This window comes from Ischnura elegans, chromosome X, assembly GCF_921293095.1.
Source record: "Ischnura elegans chromosome X, ioIscEleg1.1, whole genome shotgun sequence".
In the NCBI taxonomy this organism is placed as follows: Eukaryota; Metazoa; Arthropoda; class Insecta; order Odonata; family Coenagrionidae; genus Ischnura; species Ischnura elegans.
Window position 1 is genome coordinate 107,032,288 of NC_060259.1, and position 22,339 is coordinate 107,054,626.

Here is a 22,339-nt window from a genome sequence, read left to right on the forward strand (position 1 = left end):
AGATCTTAGTATGCAGCAGAAGAGAAGAAGTCAAGACCAACATTAAAATAGGGAGGCAAAAACTGATAGAGGTGGATGAATTTGGTTATTTGGGAAGCAAGATAACTAGTGACGGGAGAAGCAAGAAAGAAATTATCAGCAGAATAGCCCAGGCGAAGAGAGCATTCCACCAAAAGAGAGACCTGCTTACAGCGGGAAACTTAAATATGGAAGTAAAGAAACAATTTATAAGAACCTACATCTGGAGTATGCTCGTATATGGAAGTGAGGCATGGACAATGACCGCAGCGGAGAAAGCAAGGATAGAGGCCTTTGAAATGTGGTGCTACAGAAGAATGATGAAAATCAATTGGATCGACCGAGTTAGTAACGAGGAAGTCCTAAGAAGGGTAGGAGAGAAGAGAAGCCTCACGAAAACCTTAATAAGAAGACGGAACAACCTTATAGGCCACATCTTGAGACATGATGGCCTGATGAAGACAATCGTCGAAGGACAAGTGGAAGGCAAGAATGGAAAAGGAAGACCTCGAACAAAATATATGGAACAAGTAAAGAGAGATGTGAAAGAGAAGAAATACGTAGGTGTGAAAAGATTAGCTGATAGGAGAACTGAGTGGAGAGCTGCGTCAAACCAATCCTAGGATTGTTGACCGGTGATGATGATGATGAGCCCAAGTGAAGAGAGTATTCCACAAAATGAAAGATATACTTACAGCTGGAAATTTAAACATAGAAGTGAGGAAGCAGTTTATCAAAACTTATATTTGGAATATGCTTCTCTACAGAAGCGAGGCATGGACAGTGACAGCCACAGAGAAATCAAGGTTAGAGGCCTTTGAAATATGGTGCTATAGAAGAATGAAGACCTTGAACAAAATATGTGTATGGAACAGGTAAAGAAGGATGTGAAAGAGAAGAAATGTGTAGGATGTGAAAAGATAAGCTGATATGAGAATGGAGTTGAGAGCTGCATCAAACCAATCTTAGGAGTGTTGACCAGTGATGATGAGGATAATGCTGAAAATACACTAATAAATTGGTAAAAGTTTAAGTCATAAGATAATATGTATAAATTGATAATATTAAGATTTAGAATTTGCATTCTTAGTAAGTAAAATAATAAAAATAAAAGGACGAGTACAAATGATTTATCAGGGCTTTGACCATTAAATTAAAACTTCAGTAAATACACAGGAATATGATAAAACACTCAATATAAAACAAAAAATATGGCTCCTCTTAAATCTTTTCCAGTTAAAAATATCTTCTAAACCACATATATAAAACTTAGTCCATCCTCCCATGAAACTCTTTAAAGCACTTGTCTTGGCAAAGAAGAGGATTTTCTGCACAATCAGGGCATAGTATGCAGTCTACTGGCATTTTCCTTTTTATGTACAAACCCAGATTTTTTGTTTTCTTTTATCCCCTTTGGTTGCTAAGGAGTTGAACTTGGTAAAGTGCTTCACAATAGGGTGGTTTCCTATTATTTTTTTATTGCCTAAATCGAAAGATTATTACTCCTAGAGTACGTATTTCACGCTTTTAGATTTTTAAATGACGATATCTATTTTTCGCGATTAAATGAAAAGTGAAAATTTTCAAGCGCGCGAAAACGCGGTGTGTAAGTAGGAATGATGGGAAAAAGTCCATGTGACGCATTTCTGGTTCCCCCTCCCGCCTTGTGAGGTGACCGTGGGAGAGGCTCTGAGCGCTGATACGACGCAGGATGCTAGCGGGTAGCTGAGTACCATGATATCTGGTAGCGCTTGGCTTAAAAAAGGCTTATTAATACCTTATCAAACGAAGAAAACTTTCCGACCTTAGCCAGTTTTAATAGGTTATTATTAAGACATGTTTCCCTGAGCTCTGTGCCTCTTGCATGCATTGGTAACTTCAGACGATGTATATAACTCCTATCCTCTCATGTAGAAACTAGGTCCCTGTGACGTCACGTGGAGTGGCATCGCATGGGCGCCAATCTGGCCTTTTTCAAATGAGGATAAAATTTGGCCCTTGCCATTCGTCTAAACCGGTATTTCTAAAACCAAATAATTTGTGTATTATGAATACACTAATGGTGGGTAACGAATCGCAATCAATGCCTTTCGTTTTCTTCGATGAAGGAAACTACCCTATTGCTTCCATATTGGTTTCGAAAACCATGACATGTCCCTGAGTCTGGTCAACACTGACAAGATTTCCTAGAATGCTGAGTCATCTGAAACTCTGAAGACTCATTTTCTCTCCCTTTGAATAAAGTTTATACAGTTGATAGCTGTTCAATAGGATTATTTGTACTATATGATGGGCAATCTTTTTGTACCAACGCAGGGTATTTCTCATGGTTAAGTGGTGGGACAAAAGTTGATCTAACCTATGAACACCATTCATGAATTTATTGTATTCTATCACCCCTTCAGGAACCCTCCTTTCAATTCTTCTCTTGTGGACACTATTCACCAACTTTCCCGAGAGCTGTGTGCTGATCATAGTCACCTCTCTGTTATCCTTCCATTTTAGCTCAAACCCTGTCCGCAGATCACATTTCTGCCACTTCTCCTTATTAATTTTTTTTTCGCAGTAACTTCCGCGAGATTTCCTTTCTGATTACTTTTCAACATGCCAGTGCACAAAATTTTATTTGCTGCCAAACTTGCAACAATATCCACACTGGTGAAGTAAATGTCCATAAATACACTGTTTACTAATCCTCAAAATGCCGGCAAAAGTTTATAAACAACACAGCCTGCATGCCTTAGTCATCCCTCAGAAGTTTCCCTGGCTCAAGTTTAAGCTAAAAATTTTATGACAAGTCTAGAGGCTTCAGCCAGTGTTAATAGCTCTGCGCCAACCTTGAATTTTACCTTTATTGTACTGCCTGAAAAATAGTTGCCCCCTCCATAAAATCGTGGACTTGTGGGTACTCAATTCTTTGGATGGGTAATATACTTCATCCATTATGTCATCAAAATGATTTAACCCTGGCCTTATTTTCTGAAGGCAGCCACGTGAACGTGGTTTTTATGGTCCTTCAGCCAGTGCAGAATGTATAACTCATAAAATTATTTAAAACTTAACATGAGACATGTGAAGGAAAGAGAGAGATATCGTAAAACTTGTCTTTCCGAAAATAATCCTGAATTTGGGATGTATGGATCACTACTGTGTGCAGTATTAACTGTGTAAACACGTAAAACTGATCCTTTGTGACAGGTTTCCATTATCCTATGTGTCCAATAGGAGATAGCCTCTTGCGCAGGAAACAGTCAGCATTTTTATTTGTTTCTTCAATAATTTTTTCTCAAATTCGAAGAGTGTCTCCATTTGGTCTCACTTTCAAATTCCTCTGTTGAGTGAATGTCATTTAAGGCAATATGGGTGTGTCCATAGACCAAGTGTGGTCAGAGGGACGTGCATGGTTAGGTAACAGGGAACTTGAGTAGCTATCACTCATACTTAAAGATGAATCTTCGAAAGCAGCATCATCCTCTGGATGTAAACATGTCATCGGAGTCAGTGCTTCCATCATCCTCCATGCTGTCGCTACTTACAGTTAGAATAAAGCTGTCCTCTCTTTCCTCAGAATTGGAAATACTATCTTCCAGGATAGCTTCAATTTCTTTTTCTGCTACATATCTATCTCTATTCCTGAAATTGCTTTTTGTGAAGGCATTCGTGTATTTCTTGATGGAAAAAATAAATTATAGAAATAAAAAATACGCAGGAGGTGGAACACCATGATCAAAGGTAAAAATTTTAAAAGGCAGATATTTTGTCATCAATTTTTTAATATGTGTGCTTTTCTTTCCAAATATTGATGAAGGGACATTAGAAGGACCAGCTGGTGACTCTTTTTGAGTATAGACAGGATCCAGCGATGGATTAGAGTCATAAAAGTTATTGGATAGAGTGAAAGAGCTTATATTTAAGTGTTTCTGACTAATCACAATTCAAATGATGAAGAAAAAGGCAATAATTAGCTGGAGTTGAATGTACCTCACTAGTGCAAGATAATTTGATTTTGTCAATCCTTATTTTGAAATTTTCACTGAGAAATCCCTGTTTTGATGTTATGTAGCACTAAATAAAAAAAAATCGTTTTTTAGCTTAGAGAAAATGAAAACTTTAGAATTATCATAGTACACAAACTATTAAAATGTAAACTTACCAAGAGATTGAGGAGATATTTTTGCTTGGCACCTTCTTTTCCCCATTATGGATACCACTGACCTAATTTATTCTTGAACTTAAATTGTGCTGATCAATGTTAGAACGTCTCTCCGTCACGTTCACGTGTGTTCTGCATTCTTAAATCTAATGTCTTCAGGCTAATTTTCAACTGTACCATCAGGGGCGGATCCAGGATTTTTTTCTGGGAGGGGCACAAGCAAGGCCGTATCCAGGATTTTGTTCTGGGTGGGGCACAAGGATACCTCGTAATACAAAACGAACGCAATGATAATGGGACCGTATTAAAAATCATGCATATTTTTGAGGGTCTGGGGGGGGCACGTGCCCCCATGCCCCTCCCCCCCCTTGGATCCGCCTATGTGTACCATCACAGTGTATGAAAGTAGCCCATTGCTTTGCTCACCGACTAGAGGGTCTGAGGTATAAGAACCGTAGCAAAAAGTTGTACCAATCATGTGGATTACTGACTGCAATACAGAATCTGACACCAGCAAATTTTTCCTTAAGGACCTTATGGTATCCTCTTCTGGAGATATCAGTTATATTGGATGTAGGTATACCAATGTTACCATTCCCATCTTACTGCTTTGGGTCTGAAAATATTTTTGGCAATGTTGCTTCTTTGCCATGGTGGAATTTTTCTGACAAAGTTTCCACTTTGTATTCATTATGCACTAATGGGTTCTTTATTTATAACTAGAGATACGTAAGTAGCACTTTCATTTTAATTTTACAGCACTTTCAATTACAGTTTATAGCTTTTTATAGCATTTTTTTCTTTATTTTCATAATGTATCATTAGTACATACATGACGACAAAGTGTGGTGAAATAGAGACATTCGACAAAATACAGAATATAGTTTAAATAATTTGGGGTAGAAATTTATGAATTAAGGAATAAGATATAGAGTAAATAATTAAATATGAGACTAGTAGTCTGAATATCATTTACAATAGTTGAGCATTGACATAGAACAAGTTTCAACTCTTCCTTCCTTCAACCGGTTGTGTCTGTCATTCACAACTATATTGTACTTGTTAAAAAAACCTCTCTGCATTCACGGTGCTTACTGGTGCCCAGATTGTGTGGAGTGCAGCATTTCCATGCTGTTTTTTCTTGGCAGATGGCAAGAAATATTTGCTTAACCCATTATAACCAAATGTTTCTTCCAAGTAACATAAAAAATGTATATGTACATTTTCAGCTCTATGCAGGAAAGATTTAAACTATGTGTTCTTTTGTGCTGTGAATTTAAACAGTGAAATATGCAGCTGCCACAATAGTTACGAGGCCAATGCACAACAGCAATGATGCAGCATCTCTCTTATACGCTTGCCTTTGACTCTTGTAGGCTATGTCAAGTCATGACATAACTCCGTCTCTGAATTTTGGGGACAATGAAATGCCAGCCAGCCCTGTAATGGTCGAAATCCTTCATGATAGAAGCATAGTATCTACTGCCATTTGTCCGCAGCATGACAATTTTTCCATCTTGCATCCAAGCATTTCTAGGACCCAGGTCTTTGGCAGCATGTAATACTTATTTTCTTGGGGCAGTTAGTGACTCAGTAATTTAATAACCAGTAGCCTTAGGTAGTTTTTGGCCTTCCAAATTTTATCCCTCTCTTGATAAGATAAGAACCTCACTATGGTTAGCGTTGCATGAGATTCGCTTGATGCCATGTGGTATCCTATCCTATGAGCATGCCCATGTAGAATTGGGTTAACACTAGCCTTTAATTTGTTTTTGAGAAACTCTTCTACTACCTTCAGACAATCTTCTTGCTCTCTCTCCTGGACTCAGCGTACAAGAAGGCAGTTTCGATTTTTGTTCCAGGGCATCCAGACGATCCTCAAAGTTCTCCGACTTTTCTTTCAGCTCATCCAAGCATATCAGTACTCTCTTGAGGTTAGTTTCTACCACATTCGTAAAGGACAGGAACTTTTCTTCCAGAGCAGAGAGGTTTTCACACTTCTTGGGAGAGTCCTCTTTCTTCACCTTGTCCAACTCTTCCTTAACCCATTTCTTCTCACTGTTGCATGACCGCTACACAAACTTAGCTATTTTTTCCTCCGTATTTGTTGTTGATATGTAGTTCAATGCTTTTTAAAATGTTATGAATTTTTCTATAGAAGAAATATATTTACTTTGTTTTTACAACGACCTTTTCATTTTTCGGTATTTTAGGTAAATTCTAAGTTTACACATTATGTAAAGTCTGAGGTACTTGATGAATGTATCTCTCTGCAAATGCAATGATGCATTTGTAATCTAGGCCATTGCAACAAATAGGTAAATTTGACAAGGTGGTTTGCAAATTATTTAAGAATAAACAAAGTGTTGCATTCACACAACATTGGGAGGACTCCAGTAATCCAGGGCAATGGCGCACTGCGGCGGTAGTCGTTAAGAGTATATCTTTTGTGATTGAAAAATAAAAAGCTTTCCAAGTATATGTTACATTTTTATGGGGAAAGTTTAATTTCAGGCAATTTTACAATATTTTAGTTCTAAATTTACATCTATGTGAATGCTGGAGTGTCTGTACAAGGGCATTTGGCTGGTGGTGTGTTTTCACCGAGCTGTGACTGTGTTTGATATTTTTAACTTCACGTATTGAGTAAGATCAAATCAGCGTTTACTTACGCTATAGTGGGAATTTACTGTGACCTAAACATAAAAGATGCATAAAAACTTTGCCAAAAAGTTGTCCAGAAAGTACAATGATTTCTGGAAGCGTATGCAATGCCAAGGTATACTGACATCCTAAGGTAAGAAAGATCTTTTTACCACAGTTGACAGGTATGCTAAAAGCAAGTGAGTATGTGAGGGCTAGGAAAGAGATTGCAGAGGTAGTTATGTTTTTGACTAGGATTCAAAGGGAAGGGAGTGGGACAAAGAAATCATAGTCAGGCTGGGCAGGGATAACCTGGCGGCGATGGGTCTCCATGCACAGCAGGGGTTGGTGAGTGAGGAAAAAGAGTGCAGAAATAGGAGGATCACATTATCGCAATATCTTCTGAGAAATTCATGCCCACTGGCCGCTGACGGTAATGAGCTGGTCAGGCTCCAAATGCGGGTGCAGGTCATTTGGAGAGAAATTTTTTGAGAAATATGAGTGACAATGAATGCACTGGGATTTCAAGAGAAATATTTCTTGGTATATTAACTCAGGTAATGGCTCAACGGGATAGCTTGAACACTGAGTATTACGGTGTATAGAGGGGGCGATGTTCTGTTCCATCTGCTTTTACTATATCCGTGGTTGCCTGTTGAACAATTGTTCCCTCCAAATGGCCTGAACCCACATTTGCAGCCCAAATTTCTCACTCTCACAAGTGATCAGAGTGCGGGAAATTCTCAAAAAATATTGCAATAGTGTAGTCTTTCTGCTGCTCTGATTTTTAGTGGGTATCACACCTTGCCTAAAATTTTAATGGAGTAAGGACGCTGATAAAGGCATTCTGATTGTACATCAAATGATTTTGAAATGAAGCGTTTTGTTGAAACTAAAATGCTCTTACATCTGCCTGGTAACAGAAGTTTGGACAAGGGGGATAGGTTTTCTAATACGTATATGCCCATACTTTGTGAGCTCAACCGAATATTTCAAGGGTTTGATGCATTTTCTCATAAATTATCTATAGATGAGAAGAGGGTGCCATGTTTTGGCTACCATTCTGTTAAAATCTTTAATATTAAATGCACCATTCCACCAATCCACCATTCTGTTAAAATATTAAATCCGTATAAGAGGAAAACCAGTAAGATTTATTTTTAAGTTGTGGTGTATGATATCTTCCTTAGGAAGAATTTTATGCTATTGGAGGAGCATCCGAAAAAAACTGACATGTACCTCTTTGAGTTTAGGGGAAAGGATAGTAGTTGGCCTGGCAAAAGTTATTGAAGTTCCAAGAAATCAATTATTGCATTAAAAAATTTTTTTTCAAGTTATTATCTACTGATTCTTTTGTCAGAAATGGGATTTTTCCTGATTATGAATAAAGAATCCCTCATAGTGTGAGAGAAAACAGAATCGCTAGTTGCCCTCTTCCCACTCATAAAGAACTGTCCAAAGTAAAGTAAGGTTCTTTTGATTATATGATTGACAAAAAGAATGCATTTTTCTTATTGAGTTGGCATGATAATTCATAAATAACTGTAGAAGCAAATTTCGATACATTGGACCCATTTGCAAGTTTGAAGTTGTAATTGGATCAACCATTAGTCAGATATATTTTCATTCAGAAATAGTGTTATGTTTCCCCAAGAAAAAAGAAGAAAGTGAAGGAGCAACTTCTCATTATCAATGACAGCTACTTTGTGACCATTTTGATGTGACCGTTTCTATTAATAGACCATTTTTCTATGTTTTCTGTACTTGATGATGGTGTAACTGCCGAAACCGGTCTAATGATAGAAATTTTTATAAATACTTTGTGGAAGTAACAAAGTGTCTGTTATTGATTATATGGAGCCATTCCGAAAAGAACAAGTTTCAAGTTTCGATTTGAGTAATTACCTTTATAGTCACTAAAATTGCCATAAAATAGGGCTAATTGGAATAAATAAATTGGAAACGCGCACTCCCACCATCATCTGCAACAGAAAGCATCAGTCATGAAAAGACTCCTTCATAGGGGCAGAGTGGTTCCAGACCAGTGCACTCTGAAGAAAGAAGAGGATCACGTGAAAGATACCTTCAGACAGAATGGATATTTAGAAGCCTTCATCAATCGCCACGCAAGACTTCCAAAAAAAAAGCCCACCACAAGACTGCACGGAGAGGAGGGAGGAAAACAAGCCAGTGGCCTATGCCATCATCCCATACGTTGCGGGTACGTCTGAGAGAATTTCTCGCGCGCTGAGGAAAGCAGGTATTGTGATGCGGCACAGGGCACTAAAGAAGATGAGCGACTTGTTTCCTTCTGCTAAGGACTGACTCCATCCCCTCAACGTGGAAGGCGTTTATAGAATCCCATGCTCTTGCGGGAAATCCTACGTTGGGCAGACAGGGCGCTCCGTGACTTCCCGTATAAAAGAACATAAACGGGCGATATTACATCTTTTCAAACTTTCTGGCACAAGAAGGCCATGTGCCATGCCAATGCTATTATGTCTGAGCACCAAGGGTACCTGTTCTGAGGAGTGTGACCTACTTAGGAGGGAAAAACTCCATCGGCCCATACCACATGGCATAATCGCCAAGCAATGCCTGCATCAACTCCCAAAGTTGGCCGATTCCTCAAAGCTTGCCTCAAAATTACATTTTTATTATGTTTACCCTTCAGCAGCCAAAGGTGACTATATTGTATGTAAAGGCATTTCATATATACAATGGCTTTTGGAAGTGGTAGAACAAAATTTGTGTCTTGTCCGAGGCGATGGTATTTAAAAGCAGGTGAAGGACTTGGGGGTGGCCAACCGGTTGGTACAGCATGCTCAGATATTCTAAGTTGTGGATGTTCATTCGGTGTCACTCGGGTCACTTTTGTTAAGTACTTAAAAACCAACCATTTCCCTGAAGGGATATAAGAGATAACTGCACCCACTTTCCCAGCAATTCTCTTCCATAGATATTTCCTTAGTACCTATCTAAGTGCAACAATTGATTATATTATGTGACCTTATCATGGAAGAGTTATAAAAAAATGTAGAAACTATGAGAATGAACTAGAAATTACTAATTAATCACCAATCTCCTCAATTTTCTGAGCCACTACAATAAATTACTGATTCTTTTAACAGATAGTAACTATATACCAAGGATGAAATTTGCCATGAAAAATATTGAGCATAGGTGGGATTCAAACCTGTGTCTCCCGATAGTCGGTCACGTATGCTACCAGTTACACCACCAAGCCATCTTCCTCCAAGGTGAATTTCAGGCTAGGTGTTTCGAGGGTTGTACCAAAAGTAAGGTTCCCAATTTTTTACAAATAGAAAAACTTTTAATTGTTATAAATTTTTATATTGTTGAAAAGCTTACACTTTTGACTAATTTTCAATGTAGTCTCCATTTTTTTCGAGACACTTTTGAAGACGGTGCTCCAGCTTTTGTATCCCTAAGTTAAAGTAGTCTCCCACCAACCCGTTGAGGAAGCGTGTGATCTCTGTCTGGACTTCATTGTCACTCTTGAAGCGTTTGCCGCCTAAGTGTTCCTTTAGCTTGGGGAAGAGGTGATAATCGCTAGGGGCTAAGCCCGGGCTGTACGTGGGATGGGGCATAACAGTCCACCCGAATTACTCCAAAAGCTCCTGAGTTTGATAAGCAATGTGTGGTTGAGCGTTGTCATGAAGAAGCACTACTCCCTCCGTCAGTCGTCCTCTTCGGCGATTCTGGATAGCTCGCCAGAGTTTAGTCAATGATTCACAATATCTTTTGGAGTTTATCGTCGTCCCTGGTTGCATGAAATCGATGAGGAGTACCCCCTGTCTGTTCCAAAACACGGTCGCCATAACCTTTCATGCCGACTGCGTCTGTTAGAATTTCTTCGGTGGTGGTGAACCGGAGTGACGCCACTGACGAGATTGCTGTTTTGTTTCAGGGGTGTAATGAAACACCCATGTTTCATCTCCCATGGCGATCAAGTCCAACAACTTCTCCTTGTTGCCTCCCCCCTCACACTGCTGAAGAAATTTACGAGCACAGTCGAGCCGTTTCTCCTTGTGTCCGTCAGTCAGCATCCGGGGTACCCAGAGAGCACACACCTTTTGATAACCCAACGTTTCTGTTAAAGTTCTTTCAATTGTGCCATGGGAAGCTTCAGGAATGCGTTCAACAAGTTCACGGACAGTGATCCTCCGATCTTTGAGCAGCTCACTGTTGATCTTCTGGACAATTGCATCTGAAACCGGCAGTCTTCCACTCCATTCTTCATCGTGAACTTCAGTGCGACCCTCAGCAAAAGCTCTGCACCATTTGCGGACGTGCTGAATGGACATGCACTCTTCACCATAAACCTCAGTCAGTTTCTGATGAATCTCCATGGGCGGTAACTTCCTTGCATGGAGAAATCTGATTACTGCTCGAACCTCACATTTGGCGGGAACGGGGATCAACACTTCCATTGTTGATGGTTGCTAAGCCAATACCACGCGAAGTAGTGAATCGCGGACGGGTGGGCTCGAGAGTAGGGGAACTACTGCATACGGCACTGTAATTGGATTTAGCTAGGACCTTCCCTCAACATTGTAGCTAATTGGGAACCTTACTTTTGGTACAGCCCTCGTATCAAACAAGGTGTGACGTCTCAAGTCCACACTGTAGCACAGAAGACAGAGGTAGGTTGTGCTTTCTAAGCCAGTATCAGAGAAATTAACCCTACTTTGTTGCTAATCCTTTGATGGATATATTTCAAAGCACTGCATGTAATTAGTACCAGCAGATCCAGGCTCAAATCACAGCTCAGCCAAGAACTTTTTTCATGATGAATTTCATCTTTGGTGTATATTACTTTCCACTGGTGGGTGTGACAGCATACAAAGTTACTTGATTCAAGCAGTGCTTGGAATCACATGGTATCTTGTGTCATCTTGCATGTTCTACAATATTATTCTTGCAATTGGGCAAAAACTAGTGATAAGAGGCATTGATGCTGTCAAAAGGGAAGAAAACAGGTGGACTTACTTCATCATGGCAATGTGATGAAAGGGAATAGTTCTAAGCCCTGGAAATATGCTATGCCAATGTGTTTGATATGTGAAAAAGCTTGTGCTCTCCTTCAAGCAGTACACAAAGAGGCATTAAATGCTGCAGTTATATACAGCAAGACTCACGTGAAAGATACCAGGGAAGGAAGAACCGTGATGTGAGCAAGGAAAGATAACTAGGAATGGCCTGAATTTGGATTCCTCTATCTAACATTCATAATTATCATTTAATAAAAAATATATAAACTGTCTAAGTTTGGTGATTTAGTGGATGGATCTTGCATATTTATTTTAGGATTATTTTTGGTTGTCTTTATAACTGTTAGGGCTTCACAGATTGTAACAGAAGAATATAGATATCTTTGTTATATTTACAGTTAGCTTTTTACATGAGTAGTTCTTTATTTTATGGGGCTATTATTGGTGAATCTGTTAATTTTCAAGAGTCCTTATGAGAGTGATTGATCCAAACTTTTGTCATTCTTCACTCTTTAGGGCCATAGGAAATACAAGGTTTATGCCATAAACCAAGCCATTTGTATTTTTTCTTTTACAATTTCAAATAGATCTGAGTAAGTTATCTGCTCTGATATAAGGAAGGATTAATCCAGATGAAATCCATCTCTTTTTATAAACATATGAAAGACTTCTGAATGCAATGGTTTTTTCATCCCTCTAGAGTATTATAACCATTGAATCCAGGAAACTGCAAGTCACCTTATTGCACATTAGTGTTTAACTTTGACCATGAAATATATTACACGATAATCAAATATGGGGGAAATTTTGGTGATTAGTTGGTAATTCCAGTTTTATTTTATTTTTTGAGGAACAGTGAGTTGTGGTATTTTCTTCAAACTTCTCTAGTATGGATATCCTCGGATAGAGTTAATAATTAAAATTAAGAGAAATACAAGGATAAATGCAGTCAGTATGTACCGGTATGTACACAGTATGGAGGGCAACTTGTAAAATGTGTTGAAGGCTTTTGGAATTTGCTTACATTTTCTGGGTGTCAGATTGAGTCACCATTTCATGAAATTATAAGTCACAGTAATGATGTGACTTCCTTTTTGTGTCATTCAGCATGATGTTTTCATCCCTCTAGATTATATAATCATCGAATTCAGGCAACTGAAAGTCTGGTTATTGCACATTAGTGATTTAACTTTGACCATAAAAATACATTAAATTATAATAAAATGTGAACATGAGATACTAATTGGACCTGTCAAAAAATCACCCTGGTTCATGACACCCAATGAGTAATTCTGAAGGAATGCTGGTACACCATTATGTAGTACTTATTGCCAGAAAAATACATGCCAATACCTTTGATTTCAGTCATCCTCAGTGGCAGCAAGGTGAAATCTAGCTTATGTACCCTTATGAATACAGCAAACATTCTTAAAACAGCTCATTATCTGAATTTCATTGAATAAACTGTATGCGAAGCAAAGTTTGAGCTTAGTTTAGGGATTGAAATTTAAAACTTAAATATGTGATGTGATGTGAGCCTTTTAATTACTCAATGGTGAATTGCAGAATAGAAATCTTAAACACATTTTGGTTTCACCGATAGGAATCCCTTTAAAGGTTACCCTGCATGTTGGCCTCTTTGTATTGGAACTAGGAAGGCAAAAGCATTAATTTTTTTTTCAACTGGTAATAAATACAATCTAATGGATTACAATTCATGAAAATTTGTTTGCTGTTTGAATTTCTGTTCCTAGCAGAGAAAATATCATCTCTACTTCAGGATTTCTTAGTTGCATATTTTGTTCATGAGCTGCAATTTGTACGGTTGAAACTAAGTGTTGGTTTATAATTATTACAAAATCAAATAACAGTAATTGTTGAAATATTTTTTTAGCATTAACACAAAATATTTTGAATGGGTTATGGCTGGGGTGTGTTTTCTTGCTTTAACATATATATTAAGAGTGGAATTTGATACCTTGACTGGCAGTATTGATACTTAGGATATTTTATTGCATATACTTCTTTATTGTGGCACTATTACAGTTTATGATGTCCAGTTAAAATAAATACAGACACAGGTTCTTTTTTCTCACTATTTTGGCCTTTATTATTTTGTGGTGACCATACCAAATGAAACAACTGTATTCATGTATTAAAAGACATCCATGTTGGCTTGGGAAAAAAGGGCTCCTTTTCCATGCATTCTTCTTTTTTTCTTGTTCACCCATCACATTAAGTCATCATGGTTTTCACTAAAAAGTGTACAAGCCTAGCACTAAAAAATTACATTCCCCAATCTAATTAAGACTTAAAGGATCTGTAGTGGGCGGCAATTTCACCTATGGAGAAGTGAATTAATCTTTTGAGGGAAACATTATGTCCATAAAATTTAGGTGAACATTCTCTATCCCCCAAATAATGAAAGGAAGATAATGATAACTTTTCAATGGATTAGATTAGCTTAGAAGTATTCCACATTGCCAGCACATACAAAAAAGTCTTGGCTTGTGTCTTAATAATTTCATGACCTAGTAATTACTATATATTTATGATGAGAACTTGTAATTTAACTTTACAACACTTTTCTGTTTTTTTTTGCAGGAACATTGTTCAACATCATAAGAGAATACAACAGAATACTTTTTTGCGTCACAAAGTTTGAGCACAACACTCATATAATAATATCTAGGGCAGTTCTTTGGTTATGTCTCGTCTCCTACAAAAAAGGGAGTTATCACATCACTTGAATTACTTTTCAAGCCTTTTCTTGTTTGCCTTTTTAACAGACAAAACCTTTTGAAGTTAAACATGAACACATTATGCCAACCACCTTGCTCACCCACATATCCCATTCATCATTCTCTCTCTGTCCATACAAGCCCTTGGAGGGTATAACATAAAACATTTACTCTTCCTTTTGAGTCAGCGCTTGATTATATTGTCAATATGATTTAATTGAGTCTCCTTTGACATCATGCGCATTGCATTCACTGACAATTAACAACACAACTTATTAACACAACAACTCATTTCCATGGCTTTGTTTTCAGTGTTTTTTTCCAAAATTCTGCACCTCTTTTTGGTAAAATTTTGTTCCGAACTGAATGGTATAACATGATTTTTTAATCTCTCTGATTGTTGACATTTTGAAGGTCTGCGGCTGTAGGAGATTATGTCTTACTTGGAAGCAGTACTAGCATTGCTTGTGGCACATAAATTTTTTCCAAGTAATCCGTTCAAATTTTTCAAGCCTAGAAAGCAAGCAGTTTGGCTTAATGTTATTGTCGCACCACAGCAACAATTTATTAAATGTATATCTGCCGCTGTGAAATACCTTCAAATTCCAATGAATTTATCTGAACACCTAATGGACCCCTATGACATCTCTCAATCAACCACAACCTTGCTATACAACAATTATTGCATGCTCAATAGTCTTTTGTTGGTGTAGCAACATAATACCATGATTGGAATTGGGCCTGTTGGCCTAGAAAAGAACATAATTTATAATATCTCTTTTAGAGCAATTGCACAGTTCCACTTGATGCATCATCTAAAAATTAAGGGAAAATATCTTTCAAAGATGCACCTTCAAACAATAACTTTTTATCACTTCTCCTCCCATACGAGCATTTAGTGATAAGCAATACATCTTATCAGTTTGTAACTCATTTAATATCCGGTTTGCATAATATCAGTAATGCTTTGAGATTTTTTCTTTAAATTGGACATCATTCATCATAGAATGATTAGAACTTAATTTTGTGGCTGGTTATAGAAAATATATTATGGCACTTCATGTGCATTAGTACTAATCATGCCAAATTAAAACTCGAGAAAAAAATATCTTCGGTTCCCAATAAATAACATATCATTCTTTTTCATTTGAATAGTTCTGATGTGTTTCATTTATGTGGGCCGTAACACTTGGATTCGGTCCATTTGTTTGCTTTTTTTAATTGGATTAATAATGCTAGTGAGCATTGAGGACGCATTATCATACATTCTGCTGTGGCAGCAACGTCGGATTCATATTCTGTTTCACAGGTTACCAGTTTTCACACTGTTAAAAACTTGTGGGTTGATTTACAAAGGTAGCAACAGCCATTCACGTACTCAGATGTACTCAGGGTGACAAATGAAACATTATGGAAAGTTACTCCTCATCATTTCGTACAATAATACAATGTATATACGTATCACCCTGGGCAGAATGGCTTATTCTTTCAGAGGTTATTCTCCCTAACTCTGTTTATCCTCGTTTCCCTAAGGTGTGTCTTGGTTCCTAGAAGCAGAGACGCCCAACATGTGCCCGCCGGACTTTGACTGGCCCGGAAGCAGTATCCGGCTGCTGTCTGCCCGCGCGAAGCCTTACCAGCTTCAAGCACCAGTCCCTCCCGATCCCTCCTCAGTCACAGATTGGTCACGTACTGTGGCTGCCGGAGGATGGCGCGGACGTGCAGCGTGGTCACAGGTCAAGCCCCAGTCCCGCTGCCCGGCCCCACTGCCACGGCTGAGCCACTGGTGGTGCTGACACACGGAGACACCACTCCGTCGCGGCTCGCCACCGTGGTCCCCGGGCTGCTGAGTGTGGTGCTGGAACCACAGGCCTTCAGCTCAGTGAAGATCTCGGTGAAAAATGATGGCTCGGCGTTGATCCGCAGCATGGAACGTGACAGCCGGTGGACAATGGAGAGGCACCTGTCCCAGAAGCGGTCCTTATCCTCGTCCACAAGGAATGGTTTCAGAGGATATGAGATCTCATTGCCCATGTAGGCATAGGAGAGGTAGAGGCAAGTGAGCACCACAGCTTGCAGCCCTTGCTCGGACTCCACTGCTTCGGCCTCGGCTGCTTTGAGGGGGTCCTTGTCTCCGTCCCTGCTTCCCTCACCGTCTCCAAGCAGCTCACGCACCAGCATGTACACGAAGACCACGTTCGCAGGGTTGATGAACGCCACATCCTGTGTGAAAGAATGAATCAATTAGAATAACTTCCAATGACACGCTGCCATTGCCCAAGGCTGTCTGGTGGCGTGTGGGCAGTGCTCTCTTTGATATCCTCCACACACCCAAAGAAATTAAGTCCACGGTGAGATGCTATTTGGAATTTGAAATATTTACGCAAAAAGATAATTTCCCTTGCCGGAAGAATAATTGTTATGCAATATTGCACGGTGAACTGCTGAGTATATCAGATTTTTAAAACCTAAAAACACGTAAAAATCAAAATAATAATTTTGTGGAGCTATTTAACGCGCAGCAACGACTCTCTGTGTATGTATTTGGTTCACTGGCGTAGCCACGGGGGGTTTGCGGGTTATAACCCCTTCTTGAACCTTTAAAAAAAGGCGCCAAAAACGAGTAAGATTTAGATAAGAGCAACTACTGCTTTTGAGTTCTGAAAATCACGTCTTCAGCAGCAAAATCCCAAAATTTTCTGGGGATGAACCATCGGGCCCTGGGGTGTTTTCTATACACCCCGGAAAGGCCCCGATATCTCGGGCAAACCCCACAAACATTTCACAAACCTGGCTACGCCATTGGGTTCATGCTTGTGGCAGAGATAATTTCTGATTTTTTCAACTCAATATTCCTTAGGTCTCATTTGTGAAGCAAATGCTTATGATTACTTGTGTAGTTTTCCCCATTTTTGTTAAGGCCTTTTCAAGCTCATTTGAAGGAAAGCGTTGGTATATTATTGCGACATATACTGCACTATAAATTTTGTATCCGCTAACTCAGTATAATTGATGCGTTACGCTAAAAATATCATTCGCGAATAATTGGGAGATATATATTCAAGCGATAAATTCCTCAAGCATGGGATCAGAAAATAGGGAAATAATTTTTTGCCGAACTTTTAAGAATTGATAGACTCGCTTTACATCGGTTCGTAACAGACGAAATCTGTTTCACGGAGAGGTTGCACGCGAGCTCGCGTGATTTCCGCCACGAAGCTAAGAAAAATCGCCAGAACGTTTGCTCATTCTAACAGTCTATTATGATTAAATTTGAACTTCTTGTGGCCGTAAACGAAGTCTAAAAGTAAAATAAGAAATATATGTTCTTATTTTACTTTGTGTCGCTATAGGACCAGTGCGAGTGATTTTCAGCCATGCGTTAGGTGCTTAACACGTATTTGTGTTTGATACAAAAGTCTAAGTTACCTGATACTCATCAGCTACCCTGGACTAGCAGATGATTATAAAACCGTGATTTAAAAAATAATGGCCACGAGTTTCTCTAAAATTTGCCTTTTAAACGACCGGTGTCATCAAACGGCGGACAATCATTTAATTCAACCTTTAGTTTTCACCTAGTTGCGGGTAAAATTATTCAATATATTGATTACTTTTTAGCTTTTAGCCCCCATGTTGAGGGAAGTGATGGCATAAACGACTCTTTTTGTGGAGCTGCCTCACCGCTCATAGCACACTCCTGAGAGCCGCTTGCACAGTGCGTCTCTGCAAAGCGCTCTTAGGTTGAGGGGAGTGGAAGAAAGGGGAAGAGGGAGGGAAGGTGGTGAGGGGGGATTTCTGAACGAACATTTAAAATGAAAAATTTCCGAGATCACAATTTGAAAAATTATTCCTTCTCCTCTGCTTATAGATTACGGCAATAGGGTAGTTTCCTATTATTTTTTTATTGCCTAAATCGAAAGATTATTTCTCCTGGAGTAAGTATTTCACGCTTTTAGATTTTTATATGACGATATCTATTTTTCGCGATTAAATGAAAAGTGAAAATTTTCAAGCGCGCGAAAAGGCGACGGGTAAGTATGAATGCCGGGACTCCGCGTGACGTCGTTCTGCCATCTTCTTCCATGGTTCTGCTTCCCGCTGTCGCAAGTGAGGTGACCTTGGGGCGAGGCCCTGAGCGCTGATGCGACGCAGGATGCTAGCAGGTAGCAGAGTATCATGCTAGCTGGTAGCGATTGGCTTTAATAAGGATTATTAATACCTTATCAAACGAAGAAAACTTCCCGACCTTAGCCAGTTTTAATAGGTGATTGCTAAGACCTGTTTCCCTGAGCTCTGTGCCTCATGCATGCATTGGTAATCTCAGACGATGTAAAACTCTTATCTACTCGTAGAAAAACTAGGTCCCTGTGACGTCACGTGGAGTGGCATCGCATGGGCGCCAATCTTTTCAAATGAGGATAAAATAGATCCTTGCCATTCGTCTAAACCGGTATTTCTAAAATCAAATAATTTGTATATTATGAATACACTAATGGTGGGTAACGAATCGCAATCAATGCCTTTCGTTTTCTTTGATGAAGGAAACTACCCTATTTAAAACATTCTGTTGTAACAAAATATTCTCTCCGAAACTACGTGATCATATTAACAATTAATTTCATCGATTGATCTTAGTTGTTTGTATTAGAACAAATTTCCATTTTTGTCTCGTATTATTTTCATAAATTTGCCGTTGCCGAAAAAATTTACATGAGCATCTTCCACCATTTTTCCTTCACGATGCATGTAACATGCAGGAGAGAGAATTACGATAAGGGTCATGTGAGATTCTTTAGAGTAATACCCAGGAAATGAATCAGGAGAATCTTTCAAGCGGCGTGAAAAGGTGAGCAGTGGGCTACCCGCGAATAGTGCGCTACCATGTGCTCCATTTGACCCGCCAAACGTGCGATGAGCCTCACTGTAATTTATATTTAAATATACAAAAATAATAATTTAAATGGCGAAATATCCTGCATACCACCGCCATGCCCTCGAACGTGATTCATTTAGCATATTCAGATTATGGTACCTACTTAATGTTTTCATTTTCTCCTCATTTCAAGGGGGTCAGGGGGCCCCCTTACATACGCCCCTTTAGTTAGGAAAAGTTAGTGTTTTCTTTGAATCATCAATCTCTGAGTAAAGAAGTGATTGATTTTAAATCCATTGTCTGCCATCTTCATGCCACCCGCATTAACCTTTTTGTAGTCAGGGAAGTGATGTAAGATTTCTCGCTTTCCTGGCGTACAATTCGGGTAAAGCCTTCTCGAAAATTCCACCAGATGAGTTAATGCATTGGCGACGTTTCCGTGGGTACTCAATGCCTGGCGATGGTGGAATTAGCCCTTGAAACGTCGGCAGAGCCTGATCAACCCAGGAAAGCAATGTTTACGCTTGCGTGATATGAGCAGTAAAATTGTTATAGATTGTAGATGTTTATTCTTCCATTATCATATGCAGGATTTTTATCATTCCAAACTGAGTGGTAGAAAGTTGAGAAAATGCCATAGGGCGGCCTTACTTAATTTAGGGCCCTTGTACACGGTGACATTGGTGCGAGTTACAATGCCTTTGTTTTGGTTATTTGGAAATTTAGGGTGAATGAAGACAGCTCTGATGACGCCTCTAGTTACCAACAAAGTGCGTACGGGTATTTATGGAGGATGCAAAGGGAATAGTATTTCTCGTCTTTCAGTTAGGATGGAGAGCTGCCGTTAATGATATATGCATAGTTGAACGGTCGACTAAAATGTATTCATAGTTATGTTACATTTGGCGACAGCCAAAATTTATTCGAATGAATTGAATAAGAATTTATTAAAAATTTATTCCATTCGCACTCCCGCATGGACCATTGGTAAATCGAATGCTCTGGATTAGCGAGGGCCTATTACATTGACCTGCTCTTCTAGTGAAGCTTATTACTTATCAGGTATGAATTATGTTGGCACTATTTCTCTTCAAATATATTTAACCTCAAAGTAGTTCCTCCTTTTTACTCGTATGAAATTTCTAGATTTTTTGCAGATTAAGGGTATAAGCGGAAACATGTCATAAAATTGGCTTAGTATATTAAATAAAACATAGCCCAAATATATATGGAATACGTTACTCAGTAGGGTTGTGCGACGAAGATAAAAAATTTATTCCAGAGATGTTGTAGTGCGGGAAAGTTGTGATAGAATGAGTAGTGAAAAAAAAATGAATCTGACAGTTTTATTAAGACAATTATCTGTCGATCACACCAAGGGTCTGAATTTTCGAAAATTTCTCTCATTGCTCGTTAAGTTTCCTCTAATATCCACCGATCGCGTAAAGCCATCAAAAATTTTATAAATCGTGTTTTTCAGTGATTTCCCTAAACTTTACCTCTTAGATTGTTTTAAAATCTCATGATTGTAATTTTAAATACTTCAAAACTAGGCTTTTCTTATAACGTAAATATTGAAAGCAATGAATCATACATCAACATAGAGATGTACATTTTTTGTACGAATTTGGTGTTTCTACCCCTGATTTTATGCCAGAGTTGATATTTTCGCTTCATAGCTTCCGAAGAAGAGATGGAGAAGATAACCTAACTTCGTTGAAGTCAATGAGCTGGGTGAAATCAGAGTATTCGAAGTTTAATGCTGGAGTGACAAATTTCATATGCATTCGCTTTTCAGAGAATCGAGATTTTAAAACTACGCTTCAATCTGGTCTGAGCTTCTTCGATTACTTTCTTTCGTTCTCTTTCTTCCTTCTTCCTTTCTTTGTTTTCTTCTTCCTTTGTTTGCTCCACCAGCTGGTGGAATTGGAATATATGTCTGTAATTAAATGACGCACGCTAATATTGAGCTATCAAATAAAAAATATAAAAATACCCTTACACATTTTCCGTTACTTATGCATCCATCGGGAATCCTTATAAAGCGAAAAAGATTTGTTTTAGATATGCAAGAAAATTCGTAATGTTATTTAAGTAAGATACTACATATTTTTCGGGTTATAAAGTCCCTCACATCTTTTCCCTGTATCATAATAAAAATGCTGGAATGCTCTTAAAATTACGAAAAAGCGGGTGAAATTTGTAATTTTTCAAGTACTTCGTAAACGCTTTGCGCGACGGGAAGTTGTAATCCGATTTGAATAATATTTTTAATTGTTTTTTTAAGTATCCGAAATGCCACAACTTTCCCGTATTATGGTAAATTTGAAATAAAACACTTAATTTTTCGCACCATCCTATTCCTCACGGATGTTTAGAATGTTTTTGGGGAGCGTGAATTTAATGGGGTATATAAATATGCATCTTAGTCTCGCCGATGCTATGGCAGTGAAAAATCGCCTCTTTGGATAACCGATCCCTCACAATCACTCTTACTCTCAAGTATGTAAAGTTTGCTTTTAAAAATAGCGGTGAATAATACGTGAATGAGAATCACAAGCCTTCCATTCAATTTTTTCCATGATTTACTTCATCACTACTTGCTTGATCGTGTCAGCAATTTATTTAATGTATGCCTTTTGTGATGCAGCTTGCGTAAATGATTGAGTAGCTATGCTTTGAATATTTCTTCTTTCTGTACCCATTATAGTTCGCAGTGTTTACTCGATAAAGCTCTCCAATATCGGCAGCCTCTAAGCATTGTTTATTGGGCGATTACCATGCCAATTGTGGGAAATCTCCTTGTTTTGCGTCCTCCAGGACTTATGTGTTTTTGAAAACTACTCTGATTCGTTGGAAATCCGTCGCCGCTCAGAAACCTAAATTAATGGAA

The 22,339-nt window shown here is 38.6% G+C and overlaps 1 protein-coding gene across 1 annotated transcript in view; it reads right to left on the minus strand.

Annotated features, from left to right (window-relative positions):
* Nucleotides 1-13,836: 13,836 nt before the first annotated feature.
* Nucleotides 13,837-22,339, minus strand: part of LOC124170765 — a 41,756-nt gene continuing 33,253 nt past the window's right edge. Inside the window, exon 4 of the mRNA XM_046549706.1 lies at nt 13,837-16,793. Coding sequence (XP_046405662.1) covers nt 16,308-16,793 — 486 coding nt within the window. The 3' untranslated portion in view covers nt 13,837-16,307. The remainder of the gene's footprint in view (nt 16,794-22,339) is intronic.